This window comes from Trachypithecus francoisi, unplaced genomic scaffold (genome assembly GCF_009764315.1).
Source record: "Trachypithecus francoisi isolate TF-2019V2 unplaced genomic scaffold, Tfra_2.0 Lachesis_group8, whole genome shotgun sequence".
Taxonomy (NCBI): domain Eukaryota; kingdom Metazoa; phylum Chordata; class Mammalia; order Primates; family Cercopithecidae; genus Trachypithecus; species Trachypithecus francoisi.
Genome location: NW_022681473.1, coordinates 109462306 through 109475993, shown reverse-complemented (window position 1 = coordinate 109475993; position 13688 = coordinate 109462306). Strand labels below are relative to the sequence as shown.

Below are 13688 nucleotides of genomic sequence, written 5' to 3'. Positions count from 1 at the left end.
CTCTGAAAATGAAGCAGCAGCTCTTGAGCAAACAGAATTGGGGCTGAGGTGGGATAAAGATTGTTAATCAAAGGCTGTAGTGAATTGGGGGTTTGTACTGCGTTTGCACCATCCACAGGGCATGGCTATGTGGCTACAATTATTGCAAGCCAGCACCATGAGAAACTTATCTCTTTCCAGTTTTTCTGAGCTGTGCATGTGTGTGTGTGTGTGTGTGTGTATGTGTGAGTGTGTGTGTCTACCAGTGTTTATGAGGGAACTAGGAATATAAATGTACTCTCAGTTTAAAAGCAGATAGACATGTTGAGGAGAGAGCTTAGGATAGCTCTTGTACACATAAAATTTGGCCCAGTGAAGTATTTTACAAGCTATGTGCAAGGCAGGGGGAGCTGTGCATCTCTTTGGCACTGTAGAGAGACAAACAGCAGAACCAGTAGATGTGGGGAAGTCTTCCCTAGGCTGAAGAATCTCCAGCTTCTCCATTTCCCCGTGAAGGACAGAGAGGGTCTCACCTTGACTTTTCCATAGCTGCCTTTGGGGATGAGAACCTTGTAGCCATTCACCTCCACTGAGAGCTCCTTCACCCAGGAGACGGCTGAACCCCCGCGGTGTTCATTCTTGGCCTCCACACTGAAGAAAGGGAGGCTGGAAGTCTGCAAACACTGTCGGGCCAGCAAGTAGGCACAGGAGCCTTGGAAGTGGAAGAGGAAGCCGTCAAAAGTGTGGTAGTGTGGCTCCCCAAACACCACACACGTGCTGGTTTCCACAGCGCTGCAGTAGAAGAATTTGCCTTTGGGTTCGCACACCTCGTAGGGGCTACAAGAAGCTTCCTGGCAGTAGATCTCATTGTTGAAATCCAGACAGCGGCACTTGATGGTGCAGTTCAAGTCGTCCCAAAACACCTCCCCTCGCCGAAGGAACTGTCCTGGAGAATAATGACATTACAGCCAACATTTACTGAGCATTTACTCTGTGTGCCAGGTATTGGGCTAAAAGCTTTACTTCCATCATACCATTTAATCCACGTAAGAACCTGTTAGGGAGGTATGGTCGCCCTCATTTGACAAATGAGGAAACTGAGGCTTAAGAGAAGTTGAGTAATTATCCAGGATCACTCAGCAACTCCGTGGTAAAGCCAGGATTCCAAGCGGAGTCTGTCTGAATCCAGTCTAAGCTCTTGGTATTATTATCTCCATGGCTGGTGAGCAAACTCACATTCAAGGAAAACCACATTATCATTAATCCATGGAAAAGGGTATGACACTTGGAAGTCATTTCCTGCCTTTTCTTCCGAAAGAAGAGCCAGTTTACCCAGGTTACTCAGCAACACTCATTGTTTGTTTGCTAATTTGTTCATTCATTTAACAGACATTTGTTGGGGGCCCAGTATGTGCTGGAAAAGGTCAATAGCACTAATTAGGAGTCAGATGTATGAGTATAAATCCCAAGCTCCCTGGGAAGATTCTGGAAAGCGCTGACCACTTTCTTGGCATGTTTAAAGGCTCATGAATCCTGCAGATGCTGCTTAGGCAGGATTTACACCTACACAAATTGTCTTCTTTCCCACTCTAGGGCCCTGTCCAAGTCCAGGACTCCTCTCTGTCTATGCACTGGACAGATCTTCTTGACAAATTCTAGGTCAGGAAGAGAATGAGGAAAGGGGAGGGGAATGGTTTGAAGGGATGTGACAATTTTAAAAACACTTTTGTCTTTGGTAGAAGTATAGTCTTTAAAATCATTTCCATAAATAAATGACCTCCCCACCAAAAAACTTCGAAATTTTCTGGTTGCTAACATCAACCTTTAATTGAAATAGAAAGATTTCTGGGCTGGGGGCTGTGATCTAGTCCTTGCTGGGGGGTTGGGGTCAAGAGAACTGGGCAGCAGTTACAAATCTGCAATCAATTTCCAAGACTACTCACTCAACTTCCACCTGTCTATTTTCCTAACCTGTAAAATGTGGATACTGCTATTTCTCATCCTTGTCTCACAGGGAACAGTGATGCTATAAAAAAGTTGACACAGGTTGACAGAAGTAGAAGCACTTGTAAAATAAGAGTGTCTGAAAAGGCAAGTATCAAAGACACAGCATTAAGAAATGTAAATAACATCTCGAGTTTTTATAAAACTGACTATGGAGTGAATAGCACAAGGCTGCAAGGTTAACCCAAGTCGGGGGTGCGGGGGCATTGGTAACAGTCTTGGCTCTATCTGCCCAACAGGAACAATGACGTTTCAACAGGCAATTCTATTTTATACCTGTTGAGAATAGGGTTGAAAAATGAGAGAATAGATTTAGTCACATTCCCAATAGGTCATGTGCATCAACCCTGAAAACAGGTCCTCAATCCTCAGCACTCCTTGGCACTAGTTCAGGGCTGTATGTATTGTGACAGCTTCCACTTAGCATCATTTCCAGGCCCTGCTTTTTCAGGCTTTCAATAAATGAGAGGAAAATGCCTTTGAATAGAGGGGGTTTGGACCAAAAGGTAGACTCTGAGATAATTTTGTTTGTGGAATGATGATATAATAAACCAGCTCTATGGAACACTTCCCCTGCTATACCCTAGGCCAAATCCCAATCTCATTAGATTGATATATGTCCAGAGGCACATAAAAATGCATAGCAGTCTATATAAAGATATTGAATTCGTCCTGGATATGAAACCCAAACCTATAACTCAGGAGGAAAAGAATGAAGTCAAAGTGGAGACAGTGTACACAGCTGGCATCTGACCAACTCCACAGCTCTGCAAGCCAATGTTTTCTATTATCACAGCATTTCATTCCCAGGACTCAGGTAAGAGGCTGTCACTGGGCACTCATGTTGTATGGCCATAGCCAGTCATCTCTGTGATGCCTGGACAAAGGGAAGAGGTATTTGGGTAAGAGTCTGCAACTTCTCAGGCCCTTGGTCCAGGCTGTACAAGGGAGGGACAGAATGTGGTATTGAGCTGGTATCTCTCACAGACCTTAAGTGATGCTGTATTTATACTCTGTAGGGGAGGAGGGTACAATCTCAAATCCTAATGAACTCTGGAACTAGATTATTTCCTATCCAGTTAATACCAGCTTAGCTGCAAAACATTTATTTGTTATTTTGAACATGGGGGATTTTACAGAGTCCACAGAGGCAAGAGCCCAGGCAGGCCATCTTCACACATGATCTACCTTAGAGCAGAGGCACTAATCACAGCACAGGGAATGGGGCAGAGGGCACAGGTGTGTCAGACCGTGTGAATGTGGCTTTTCTGTATATTAAACACATTGAGCCCAGGTGCAGTGGCTCACACCTTTAATCCCAGTGCTTTGGAAGGCTGAGATGGGATGATGGCTTGAGGCCAGGAGTTCAAGACCAGCCTGGGCAACATGCTGAGACCCTGTCTCTACAAAAAATAAAAAATTAGCTAAGCATGGTGGTGGTTCCTGCAGTCCCAGCTACTCAGGAGACTGAGGTGGGAGGATCACTTGAGCCCAGGTGTTTGGAGTTCAAAGTTACAGTGAGCTATGATCATGACACTGTTCTCTAGCCAGCCTGGGTGACAGTGAGAGACCCTGTCTCCTAAACAAACGATAACAACAACAACAAATTGAAGCTGAGCCAAGAAAGAACCCTGAGACCTCCCAGGGCTGTCAAGACAAGCAGCAGTCCAAGCTTCTATCTGAGGGGGTAAGGGCACCTCCTCATTCCTATCCAAAACTTCCTTAGAGGTCTGGAAACATTTCCCATGGTCTTCCTTTGTGTTTCCACAGTACCCTAAACACGTGTCTATCATAATATGTCTTATGCTGTGTCATCATTGTTCCCATGGCTCTGTCTCCTCTACCATAGTAATGTCATGGGCAGCTAGAGCAGCTTTATCTCCAGCACCTCACAGAGTGGCTGGCATTTCAATGGAGCTCTTAAAATGTTTTTCAGAAAGATGCAATGGCTTGCTGAATGGCTGGATGACTTGATGGATGGGTTGGTGGATGGGTAAGTAGGTGGATGGGTGGGTAGGTGGATGGATGGGTGGGTGGGTGAATGGGTGGATGGATGAATGGATGGATGGTGAATGGGTGGGTGGGTAGATGGATGGATGGGTGGGTGGATGGGTGGGTGGATAGGTGGATGGATGGATGGGTGGGTGAGTGGGTGGATGGGTAGATGGATAGATGGGTGGGTGGTAGGTGGATGGATGGGTGGGTGAATGGGTGGGTGGTAGGTGGATGGATGGGTGGGTGGGTAGGTGGATGGATAAATGGATGGTGGGTGAATGGATGGGTGGTGAATGGGTGGGTGGGTGGCTAGGTGGATGGATGGATGGGTGAATGGGCGGTGGGTAGGTGGATGGATGGGTGGGTGAATGGGTGGATGGATGAATGGATGGATGGGTAGGTGGATGAGTGGGTGAATGGGTGGTTGGATAAATGGATGGGTGGGTGAGTGGGTGGGTGGGTAGGTGGATGGATGGATGGGTGGGTAGGTGGATGGATGGGTGGGTGAATGGGTGGATGGGTAGGTGAATGGGTGGGTGGGTGGGTAGGTGTATGGATGGGTGGGTGAATGGGTGGGTGGGTAGGTGGATGGATGGATGGGTGAATGGGTGGATGGGTAGGTGAATGGTGGGTGGGTAGGTGGATGGATGGGTGGTGAATGGGTGGGTGGGTAGGTGGATGGATGGGTGGGTGGGTAGGTGGATGGATGGGTGGGTGAATGGGTGGGTGGGTAGGTGGATGGATGGGTGGGTGAATGGGTGGATGGATAAATGGATGAGTGGGTGAATGGGTGGTGGTAGGTGGATGGATGGGTGGGTGGGTAGGTGAATGGATAAATGGATGGGTGGTGAATGGGTGGGTGGGTGGGTAGGTGGATGGATGGGTGGGTGGGTAGGTGGATGGATGGGTGGGTGAATGGGTGGATGGATGAATGGATGGATAGGTAGGTGGATGAGTGGGTGAATGGGTGGATGGATAAATGAATGGGTGGGTGAATGGGTGGGTGGGTAGATGGATGGATGGGTGGGTGGATGGGTGGGTGGATGGGTGGGTGGGTAGATGGATAGATGGGTGGGTGGATGGACTAATGAACAGAGGCATTATTTCTTGCTTCTAATTTCTGTAGCTTCTACTCCTGGAAGTAGAAATATTATCAGAAATTCTGTTTTCTAAATATTTTTGGACACATAAAAGCAGGAATTCATAAACCAGGATGTTTCTCTGAAAGTGCACGGCAAGTTTGCACATCTAAAGGGGTCCAATAGTTCAGAAAAGGCTCCAAACTTTAGGTACCCAATGTGAAGGACATCCATCCAGGTTCAACTACAGCTTGTTCACAGAGACCTCAAGTCAGCTTTGATTCTCCTCAAATTCCTGCACGTTTTGCTGATGCTGGGAAGATTTTAGAAGTTACCGTAAAGACTTACACTACTTTTTGTTTCTTTTTTTTCTAATCATTCTAGGAAGTACTGATTTACCCTCATAGGAACTTGGCAATACTCCAACTGCACCCACTCCTGTGGATCTACAAAGTGCAGATGGCAGAGTGAGAATAAGGATGAGAAGAAAAACGTAAATGGCAGGGGGAGGAAATGGCAACAACAACAAAGAAAATAATGTTAAACAGGAGGGTTCCCTTCTGTCCCTCTGGCTGAGAAATCACTCAAGATCCTAGTCCATTTTGGAGTTGTTCGGAACTGAGAGCCGTGTGCACACCCCAGAAAAGGACTTCCAAAGCTGCGAGGTAGCAAATGCAGGGTTTTAGCTCCTGATGTGATGACTGTGCATGCTAAAATTACCTTGATCTCCATTACCCAGCTGAGAGATGTCAAAAGAGTAAGGCTTCGGGAATGAGTCCGCCCCCGTGGCTTAAAAGCTTGCCTGTCAATCTACCCTAAACAAACCCTGCCTTGCCATAGACAGAGGAAAAGCTTTACCCCTGGAGGTGCAGCCATTGGCTGGGTCAATTTCCTTTCCGTCAACTTTAAATGCCCAGCGGCCTGGAACATTGACGTTTGTGGTCTCCTGGATATTCACGATCTCGGGCGTTCTTGACCCCGGGAGGCTGAAGAAATTAGTGAGGTTTCCACCATTAAATCCTGCCTGCAGCACAAAAGGAAGACAAGAATTTTTGAGTACAAAAATCCCCCATGGGTTAACTGGCCCTACTGTCTTATTTTTAGAACCCAGCACCTCTAAAATCAAGAGCCCTCTTTTCCTGGAGTCATTGGGGCCAGCATTCCAGGTGAGAAAGGACTGCCTAGTTTATTTCATAGCCGAATCAGGGTGCCAAACATGGGCAGGACTAGCCTCATAGTCCATCTGCGAGATCAGACGTGCGTCTCTAGTTAAAAGCTGGTGGCAGGATTCCCTCATGAATGCTGAGCCACAGAAGCAGAGAGTGCAGTGATGGAAACACGCGGGGGATGAAGTGGAGAGTCACCTACCTGTGCCATCACTCCACCAAGACCCGTCAGGGGGTCACCGCCACTAGCCGTCCCTGTGGTCCAGTTGATCTCGTAATAATTGAAGAGGGTGAACGTGTAGGAGCCATCGGACACCAGGACGGCCTGGAAGGTGTTCACCTACAGGATGGGAATGCGCAGTCTCATGACTTGCACTCCCCAGGAGGTCCTGCCCCAGGGAGGTCCTCCCCTCACCCTGCGCCCTCCCCACCCACAGGCAGCTCAGAGCTGCTCTGCAGCCAGGCCCTCCAGCTCTGACTCCTCTCTGAATTTGTTCTCGCCTCCGGTAGGAAAAGCAAGACGTGTGGGATTGTGCATCTAAAAGAGAAATTGCCTGAGATAAACCCAGAGTCTGACTCAGCGTCCGCTTACATCTCTGACTTCTACCAGACAGAAAATTCAGAGGCCCGGCTAAGCGTGTGATAATGTGAAAGCACCTATAGATGGCAGCATGAGAATAAACTACAGAAAAGACTCGGCTGGGGACCAGATTGAAAGCACCCATTCCCCTTGCAGAGTGGGTTGGAAGAGGGAACAGATACCAGTCCCTGTGATTAAAGTGGCCATGTGGATTGTGCTCTCTCCCTTCCCGGAAAACAACATTAATCTTGATGAGATGTCTCCCTTCTTAAAAATGAAAGTGAGAAAGTGATTTTTAAAAAGCACTTTGTGGAGAGAAATTACTCCTCTAATTGAGCATTTGTACATCACTTTATTTCTGCAAAATCGTCAACATTCATCTGTACCCCAGACCAATGCTAAGATCGTATTGGCCCACGCATATCTTATAGCTAAGAAAACTAGGCACTCTGGGAAATGAGTTACTGGAAATTTCACAGTGACCCAGCAACAGAAAATGGGATTTGCGCCAGATTCCCAGTCCATCTCTCAGAGCACTGCCATTCCATGCTGTCTTCATTTTAAACTTTTTAGGATAGAGATGTTATTTAAATTCATATGAAACTTGTAAACGGTTTTCAGAAATAAGCTGTAGCAAACCCTGTCCTTTATATTTTCCGCTTGCTAATCCTTACCCCTTGTCACATGTTTTCAAAAAATTTAATAGAAATAGAGTTAAAAGGAGAGGCTGCATTGACCTTTTTCTATTCAAACCTAGCACTTTTCCCTGCTGCCTGACACTGTCCCGGTTAACAATCTGTCCGATGCAGAGGAAGACACAAATCCTTATCCTGTGTAATCAAACTGGGGTAGAGGATCTTGGAAGCCCCAAATCTCCCCATTCTAGATGATCCCAGAAAGGGAGGCAAGCTACGAGTAAGAAGAGCCCTTTTTGTACAGAACTTTTCTTTCCACGCTCTGTGCTGGCCACAGCTGATGGCGTTTGTGATAGACTTGCTCAGGTATATGCCTTCAGTCTCTGGCCCCATTCGACAGAAGAGGAAAGTGGGACACAGAGATGAGTGAGCAGTAGGTTCAAGATTGCTGTAAGGTCACCAGCAGGCTCTTTTTCAAGGGACAGGTGCGAAGTCAAGGTCACACAAGGACTAAAGCTACAGCCTCCTTCAGACCAGGATTCTCCTTCAGAAGGGAATTCCTTCTCCCACAGAGAAGCTAGAAATATCTGGTCCAAGCAGGTCTCAAGAGCAATCCATTTCCAACCCCTGCAGCCACCTCTAAACCAACCAGCCGTCCCAGTGACGCCCCAGAGGCTGACCGCCACCAGCATGCACCTCACACATTCCTACACTACACAATTCTTCAACATTCATTCTAAGACTCTTCTGGATTAAAAAAAAAACCCTTTTTTGCTTCTGAGGACTTCAGCCATATCCGGAGGAGGCAGCTGAAGAAAGAAGAGTCTGGGATTTGGAGTTGGAGAACTTTGGTTTGAACCCCTGCTGTGTCTCCTAGGAGATATGAATCCTATCCTTTTTCTTGCCACTTGAACGAGATACTTGGCTTCCCTGGGCCTGTTGCCTTCCCTTGAAATTGGAGACAGTACTTGTGTGGGAACATTTTGGGGAGGGTTAAATGATATGCAAAAGTAGCCTTCAGCACCAGACACATAGTAAGCCCTCAATAAATACTAGTTTTCCTTCCTCAAAGCAAACACTCCCCTTTCCTTCCCTTCTGTTGGCCTCACATGAGAATTTTTGCCTGTAAAAGACCTCTCAAGCCCAGTGTTTAGCTGGCCTGTGAAATGTGTTTCTATACGGAAGGGGAAATGTGGAATAACAGGATGAAAGAGGTGGGGCCAATTTCAAAGATGGGGATGGATGGACACTTTCGCAGCTCCAGAGAACTACACCATCTTTTTTTCTCCAAAGAGCTCAAAGCACTTAGAGGTTACCTCATTCATCCTCACAGAAAGAGTTCTCACCTAGTTCAGAAATTTACTCCAAAGTACAAGCCAGAAAGTATCTAAATTATCTTGCCATTTTTATTGCCAATGGAAGTGTTTTTTGAAAAACTGGTGGTCAGCATTTGATGGGCACTTCTTCCCCCCACCCCATGCCACTAAGATTTATCGATTGCTGGCATCCTGCATTCTAACGCTGTAAGATATGAGGCTTAAAGGATATAAAACATCACCCGAGGAGTCGTTAGCGATCCACAACGTGACAGAGGGAAATGTATGCTTCTTTAGAGGTTATTTCTAGCCAATGCATCCACTGTTTAAACTTGTGTCTTTCTGTTCTACAGAACCTCTTAACGATAAAGTGCTTCTTGATGCTCTGGCTAGAAGGTGCTAAAACATAATGTGCTCGTGCTGTCGCAGCTGTGAACTGCAAACCCAGCACTTTTTCACCTCTCCCTAACTCAGTCAGTTTTGTTCCACCCCTAAACAACTGACTCATTGCCAAGGAAACTGGAAAACAGATGGAATTGGAAATAATCCTGAGTAAGTGGAGGGCAGATTTTTTGAGTTGTCTTTGCTTACTAGAAATTATACAGTTGAAGATGTGTCTACTACTTCAAAACTCTCCACTGGCAAAATCACCCAAACAAGCTGCAGGCTTTTGTGAAAACTGCATTCTGTCCCTTTATGTAGAAAGCTGATTATCTCTGCCAGTGATAATGCCAGTGATAATCTTTCTTATTTGACTTTTATTTGACTGCTCATTTGGGATTTCAGAGCAGATGTTGAAATTTTATTCATGAAACACTTTCACTGCCCACTCTAGTTAACATCAAGTATGAATAATTTCAGCCCTGGTCACAATAAAAAAAAAGTCACAACATAATGACTTTTCGTCCCAGTTCATTTGGGCCCAAACTTGGGACGCTATTTTTCTCTTCCAACCAAATTTTACCGGGGAGAGAGGGAGGAAATTAGGGATGGAGGGAGGCATTTGTACCTCTGGCAAGAGAAAAGGACCTCTGGGTCCCTAGATGGGCTCCTAAGCATGTGGCCTGGAATGGGTCTCCGTGCCTCAATCACTCTCCTGCAAAACAGGAATGTCACTTACAGCGGGAAAGTTCTTGAGGGTGTTTTTAGGCATTAGTAACGATTTGTGATGGGGGGACATATCTTCTGAAATATTACAGCTGACTGGGCTGGTTAGCTGTGATAGTTCCCTCTGTTTCCTGCAAAGTGGGTAGCAAGACTCATTAGTTTAACTCAAGGGAACTGACACTCCTTAGCTCTAATAATTAGACTCCTTCACGGTAGCGAAGATGGACAAGAATTAGATGTCAGGTTATGAAGTGGAAAGCAGAAAATTTGAATTATTACAGGTGTGGTGCTGCTGCCTCCATAAAACGTGACTTCCTCCCACGTCACAATGAAAACCCAAGTGGCAGAGAAGGTTGCCATGTCTTTGAAGTACTTCCTGATGTCCTTGGTGGCTCTTTGCAAGAGGACAGGGTCCATGGTCTCTCTGTAATAGATCTCGCCTCGAATTCCATTGTGCACATCTGCCCAAAATGGGGCGATGAAGGCCCTCCCATCCGTCAGGGGAAAGGATTCCGGCGTGAACTGGCTCACTAGCACGTTGAAGGAAACAACTCCGTTGTTATTGACCTACGAAAATAAGAGAGGTTTTGCACAGTGGATCTGAAACCATAACAACTTCAGAGTCACAGACCAAGACAGACATTCGCCTAATTGTATGAATGAAAACAACTTTTAAACTACTGAATTAGAACCCCCAAACGCCGGCTTCCATTGCTCAAACTAAGAGGTTTGTTTACTTCCAGACGAACTCATTGGTTTTCTTTCACATTCGATTTGTAACCAGCTTCATTTCTGATTAATAATCAGTCTCATTTTCATGTTCCCTATCCTGTCTCTATTACGCTTATCAAATGCTCCTGAGTTGTGCTTGTGCATGTGTGTACATGTGTACTGCAGGTGAGATGTGCATGTGTGTGTACTGCAGGGTGTGTGTGTACTGGGATGAGGTGTATGGGTGTGTGTGTTCTGGGGATGGGGGTGTGTGTGTGTACTGCGGTGAGGTGTGTAAGAGTGTGTGTACTGGAGTGGGGGTATGTGTGTACTGGGGTGAGGTGTGTGTGAATACTAGAGCATGTGTGTGTACTGGAGTGGGCTTTGTGTGTGTATTCTGGGGTGGGGAGTGTGTGTGTGTGTACTGGGGATGGGGTGTGTGTGTATACTAGGATGTGTATGCGTGTTTGTGTACTGGGGTGGGGCATGTGTATACTAGGTTGGGGTGTGTGTGTGTACTGGGGGTGGTGTGCATGTGTGCTTACTGAGGTGGGACATATATGTGTGTACTGGGGGTGATGTGTATGTGTGTGTGCATATTGGAGTGTGTGTGTGTGTGTACTGGGGTGGACAGTGTGTGCATACTGGAGTGGGTGTGTATATATGTATATACTGGGAGTGGGTTGTGTGTGCTTACTGAGGTGGGATGTATATGTGTGTACTGGGCATGGTGTGTGTGTGTATACTAGGGAGGGTGTGTACGTGTGTGTACTGAGGGTGGTTTGTATGTATATTGGGGTGTGTATGTGTATGTCCTGGGAGTGTGTGTGTGTGTGTGTGTGTACTGGGGGTGGCGTGTGTGTGTGTGTATACTACGGAGGGTGTGTACGTGTGTGTACCGAGGGTGGTTTGTATGTATATTGGGGTGTGTATGTGTATGTCCTGGGAGTGTGTGTGTGTGTGTGTACCGGGGGTGGCGTGTGTGTGTGTGTGTGTGCTGGGCCAGACAGGGATTAACATGGGTACTAAAGATAGATTCTCAGGGTCACTAATACAAAATAAGCAGGAAAAATAAATAAGCATGGAAGTAAAGTGAAATTTGAAAATTGAGGTGCTCTATGTTAGGCCTTGCTCCCTATTTTGTGACGAAAGAGGAGTGTCAGAGAAAAAGAAATCAAACACTCCGTCCAACTCCAGTCTCCGACGAACAATATTCTGCTTTGGGTGAGACATTTAAAAGACCTCCACTGATGTCACAACCACTCCTGTGCTCAGAGCAAGGACAAGGTTAAGACCTACAGATGCCCAGTTCCATTCCAGCTCGTGTGGTGTGACAGTGTCTTGGTACAATCGCTGCATAAAAATTGAGGCATGACTACGTTGTTTATATAAATGACTATCTTATGGTGATTTCTTCATGATCTGTAAATGGCTTAGTAAACCAATTAAATAGGAAACCTAACTGGAAATCACAAGCCCAAGATACATCCTCAGTTTACAATGGACCTATAAACAATTCAACCTCTGCCTGAATCTTTAGCTCTGTACGTTGGTAGATAAACTGATTTAACTCCGTGGCTTACATGGCTTCAGCAGCAGAGGTGCCTGTAGTGAAACTGCAATTCTTGGATATAGAAAACCTGGAGATAATTTTCCTATACACTCCAATCGTATGTTAATTTCCTGTTAACCAGTAACATTACGGACATTAACAGTGGCCCAGATCCCAGAGGCAAGTTATCAAGGCCAAGGGTAGGTCTACATGTTTGGAAGTAAGGCTTTGGGTTTGGAAGAGACATTAAGAGTCTGTTGTCTTCCAGTAATAGGGAACATCCTAGAAGCTTGAAGAAAACTGCACTACTCAAAGTGTTGGAAACGCAAGGAACAATGTATCCTCGAATAAGTCTGCCTCAGGTTAAGGACCCTCCTGTTGCGAGGGCAAGAAAAAATTCTTCAGACTCCATATCACACAGTGCAACAGAGAAGTAAAACTAGCTTAACTGGGCTTCCAGTACGGAAGTCCTCACTCCCTTATTGCCAAAATCAGGTCAACACATCCCAAAACTTAAAACCAGCTATTGCAGACTAGGGAGGCCCTGTCGTGAGTAGAGAATAAAAGGCGTTTCAGGATGTCAGAGTGAAGTGTTTGCTAGGGAACAATAGGTGTAATTAAAACACACAGACTGGCAGAGGAAGCTGGTGATGACTCATATGTGTCTTGATTATATCCTATGGTTGAGATCAGTGGTTCTCAAACTTTTGTGGGCATCAGAACCACTTGGAGGACTCATGAAAACACAGATTACTGGCTCCTCCTCCCAGAGTTTCTGACTCAGTAGGTGTGGGGTGGGGCCCGAGAAATGACATTGCTAATGAGTGACTGTGCGACCCTGCCTCTGCAGGTTCAGGGACCACCAGTTAGGTGATGGAACAGGGAACTCTTTTCTAGCGGGAATCATCCTGGGGCCATAAATCAAAAGTTGGGAAGAGAGAGGTCCCAGAGGTAGAGATGGCCAGAGGTGGACATGCTTAGGGTTGCATTCTTCCTCCAGGGATGTGGCATAATACCTCACCCAGCTCTTTAAGGCCAACAATAAAGGCAGGCTCGGTTGCTCTGAGTCTTCCTCTTCATGTGCAACCGTTTCACTAGCAGCAAACCCAATGATCCAAAAAAACAAAAACAAGAACCTGAGAACACAGGTGCCTAGAAGAGCCCTGATCACAAATGGGACCATTTCTTAGTGCGGGTTGGGCGATGGGATCCTCTGGCCTATCTACAGACCCATATTGAGGGTCTTAGTGCGGGTTGGGCGATGGGATCCTCTGGCCTATCTACAGACCCATATTGAGGGTGGCCAATTCTGCAAACAACTTTGATATAATAGTTGATTACCCCTCTACTGTGTTCTGACTCTGCTTCAAATTGGTAGGAAGCCCAAGAACAGCAGATGCCTAAACTTTTCACACCCCCAGAAGGGAAAGATGATATTGCTCCTACTGTGGTTCATTGTATCTTTTTATCTCATTGAGTAGCAGAAATAATGTTCACAGCATTGGGGCTTCTGCTTCACTTCTATGTTTAATCACCCACAAAAGCAATTTATTACCCTGTATAC

At 46.1% G+C, this 13688-nt stretch overlaps 1 protein-coding gene across 1 annotated transcript in view; it reads right to left on the bottom strand.

Moving 5' to 3' along the window:
* LOC117079799 (tubulin-specific chaperone cofactor E-like protein) overlaps window positions 1-13688 on the bottom strand; it is a 168285-nt gene that overhangs the window by 67364 nt on the left and 87233 nt on the right. Inside the window, exons 10-13 of the mRNA XM_033203855.1 lie at window positions 10141-10428; window positions 6426-6563; window positions 5916-6081; window positions 513-925 (exon numbers count right to left, since the gene is read on the bottom strand). Coding sequence (XP_033059746.1) covers window positions 513-925; window positions 5916-6081; window positions 6426-6563; window positions 10141-10428 — 1005 coding nt within the window. The remainder of the gene's footprint in view (window positions 1-512; window positions 926-5915; window positions 6082-6425; window positions 6564-10140; window positions 10429-13688) is intronic.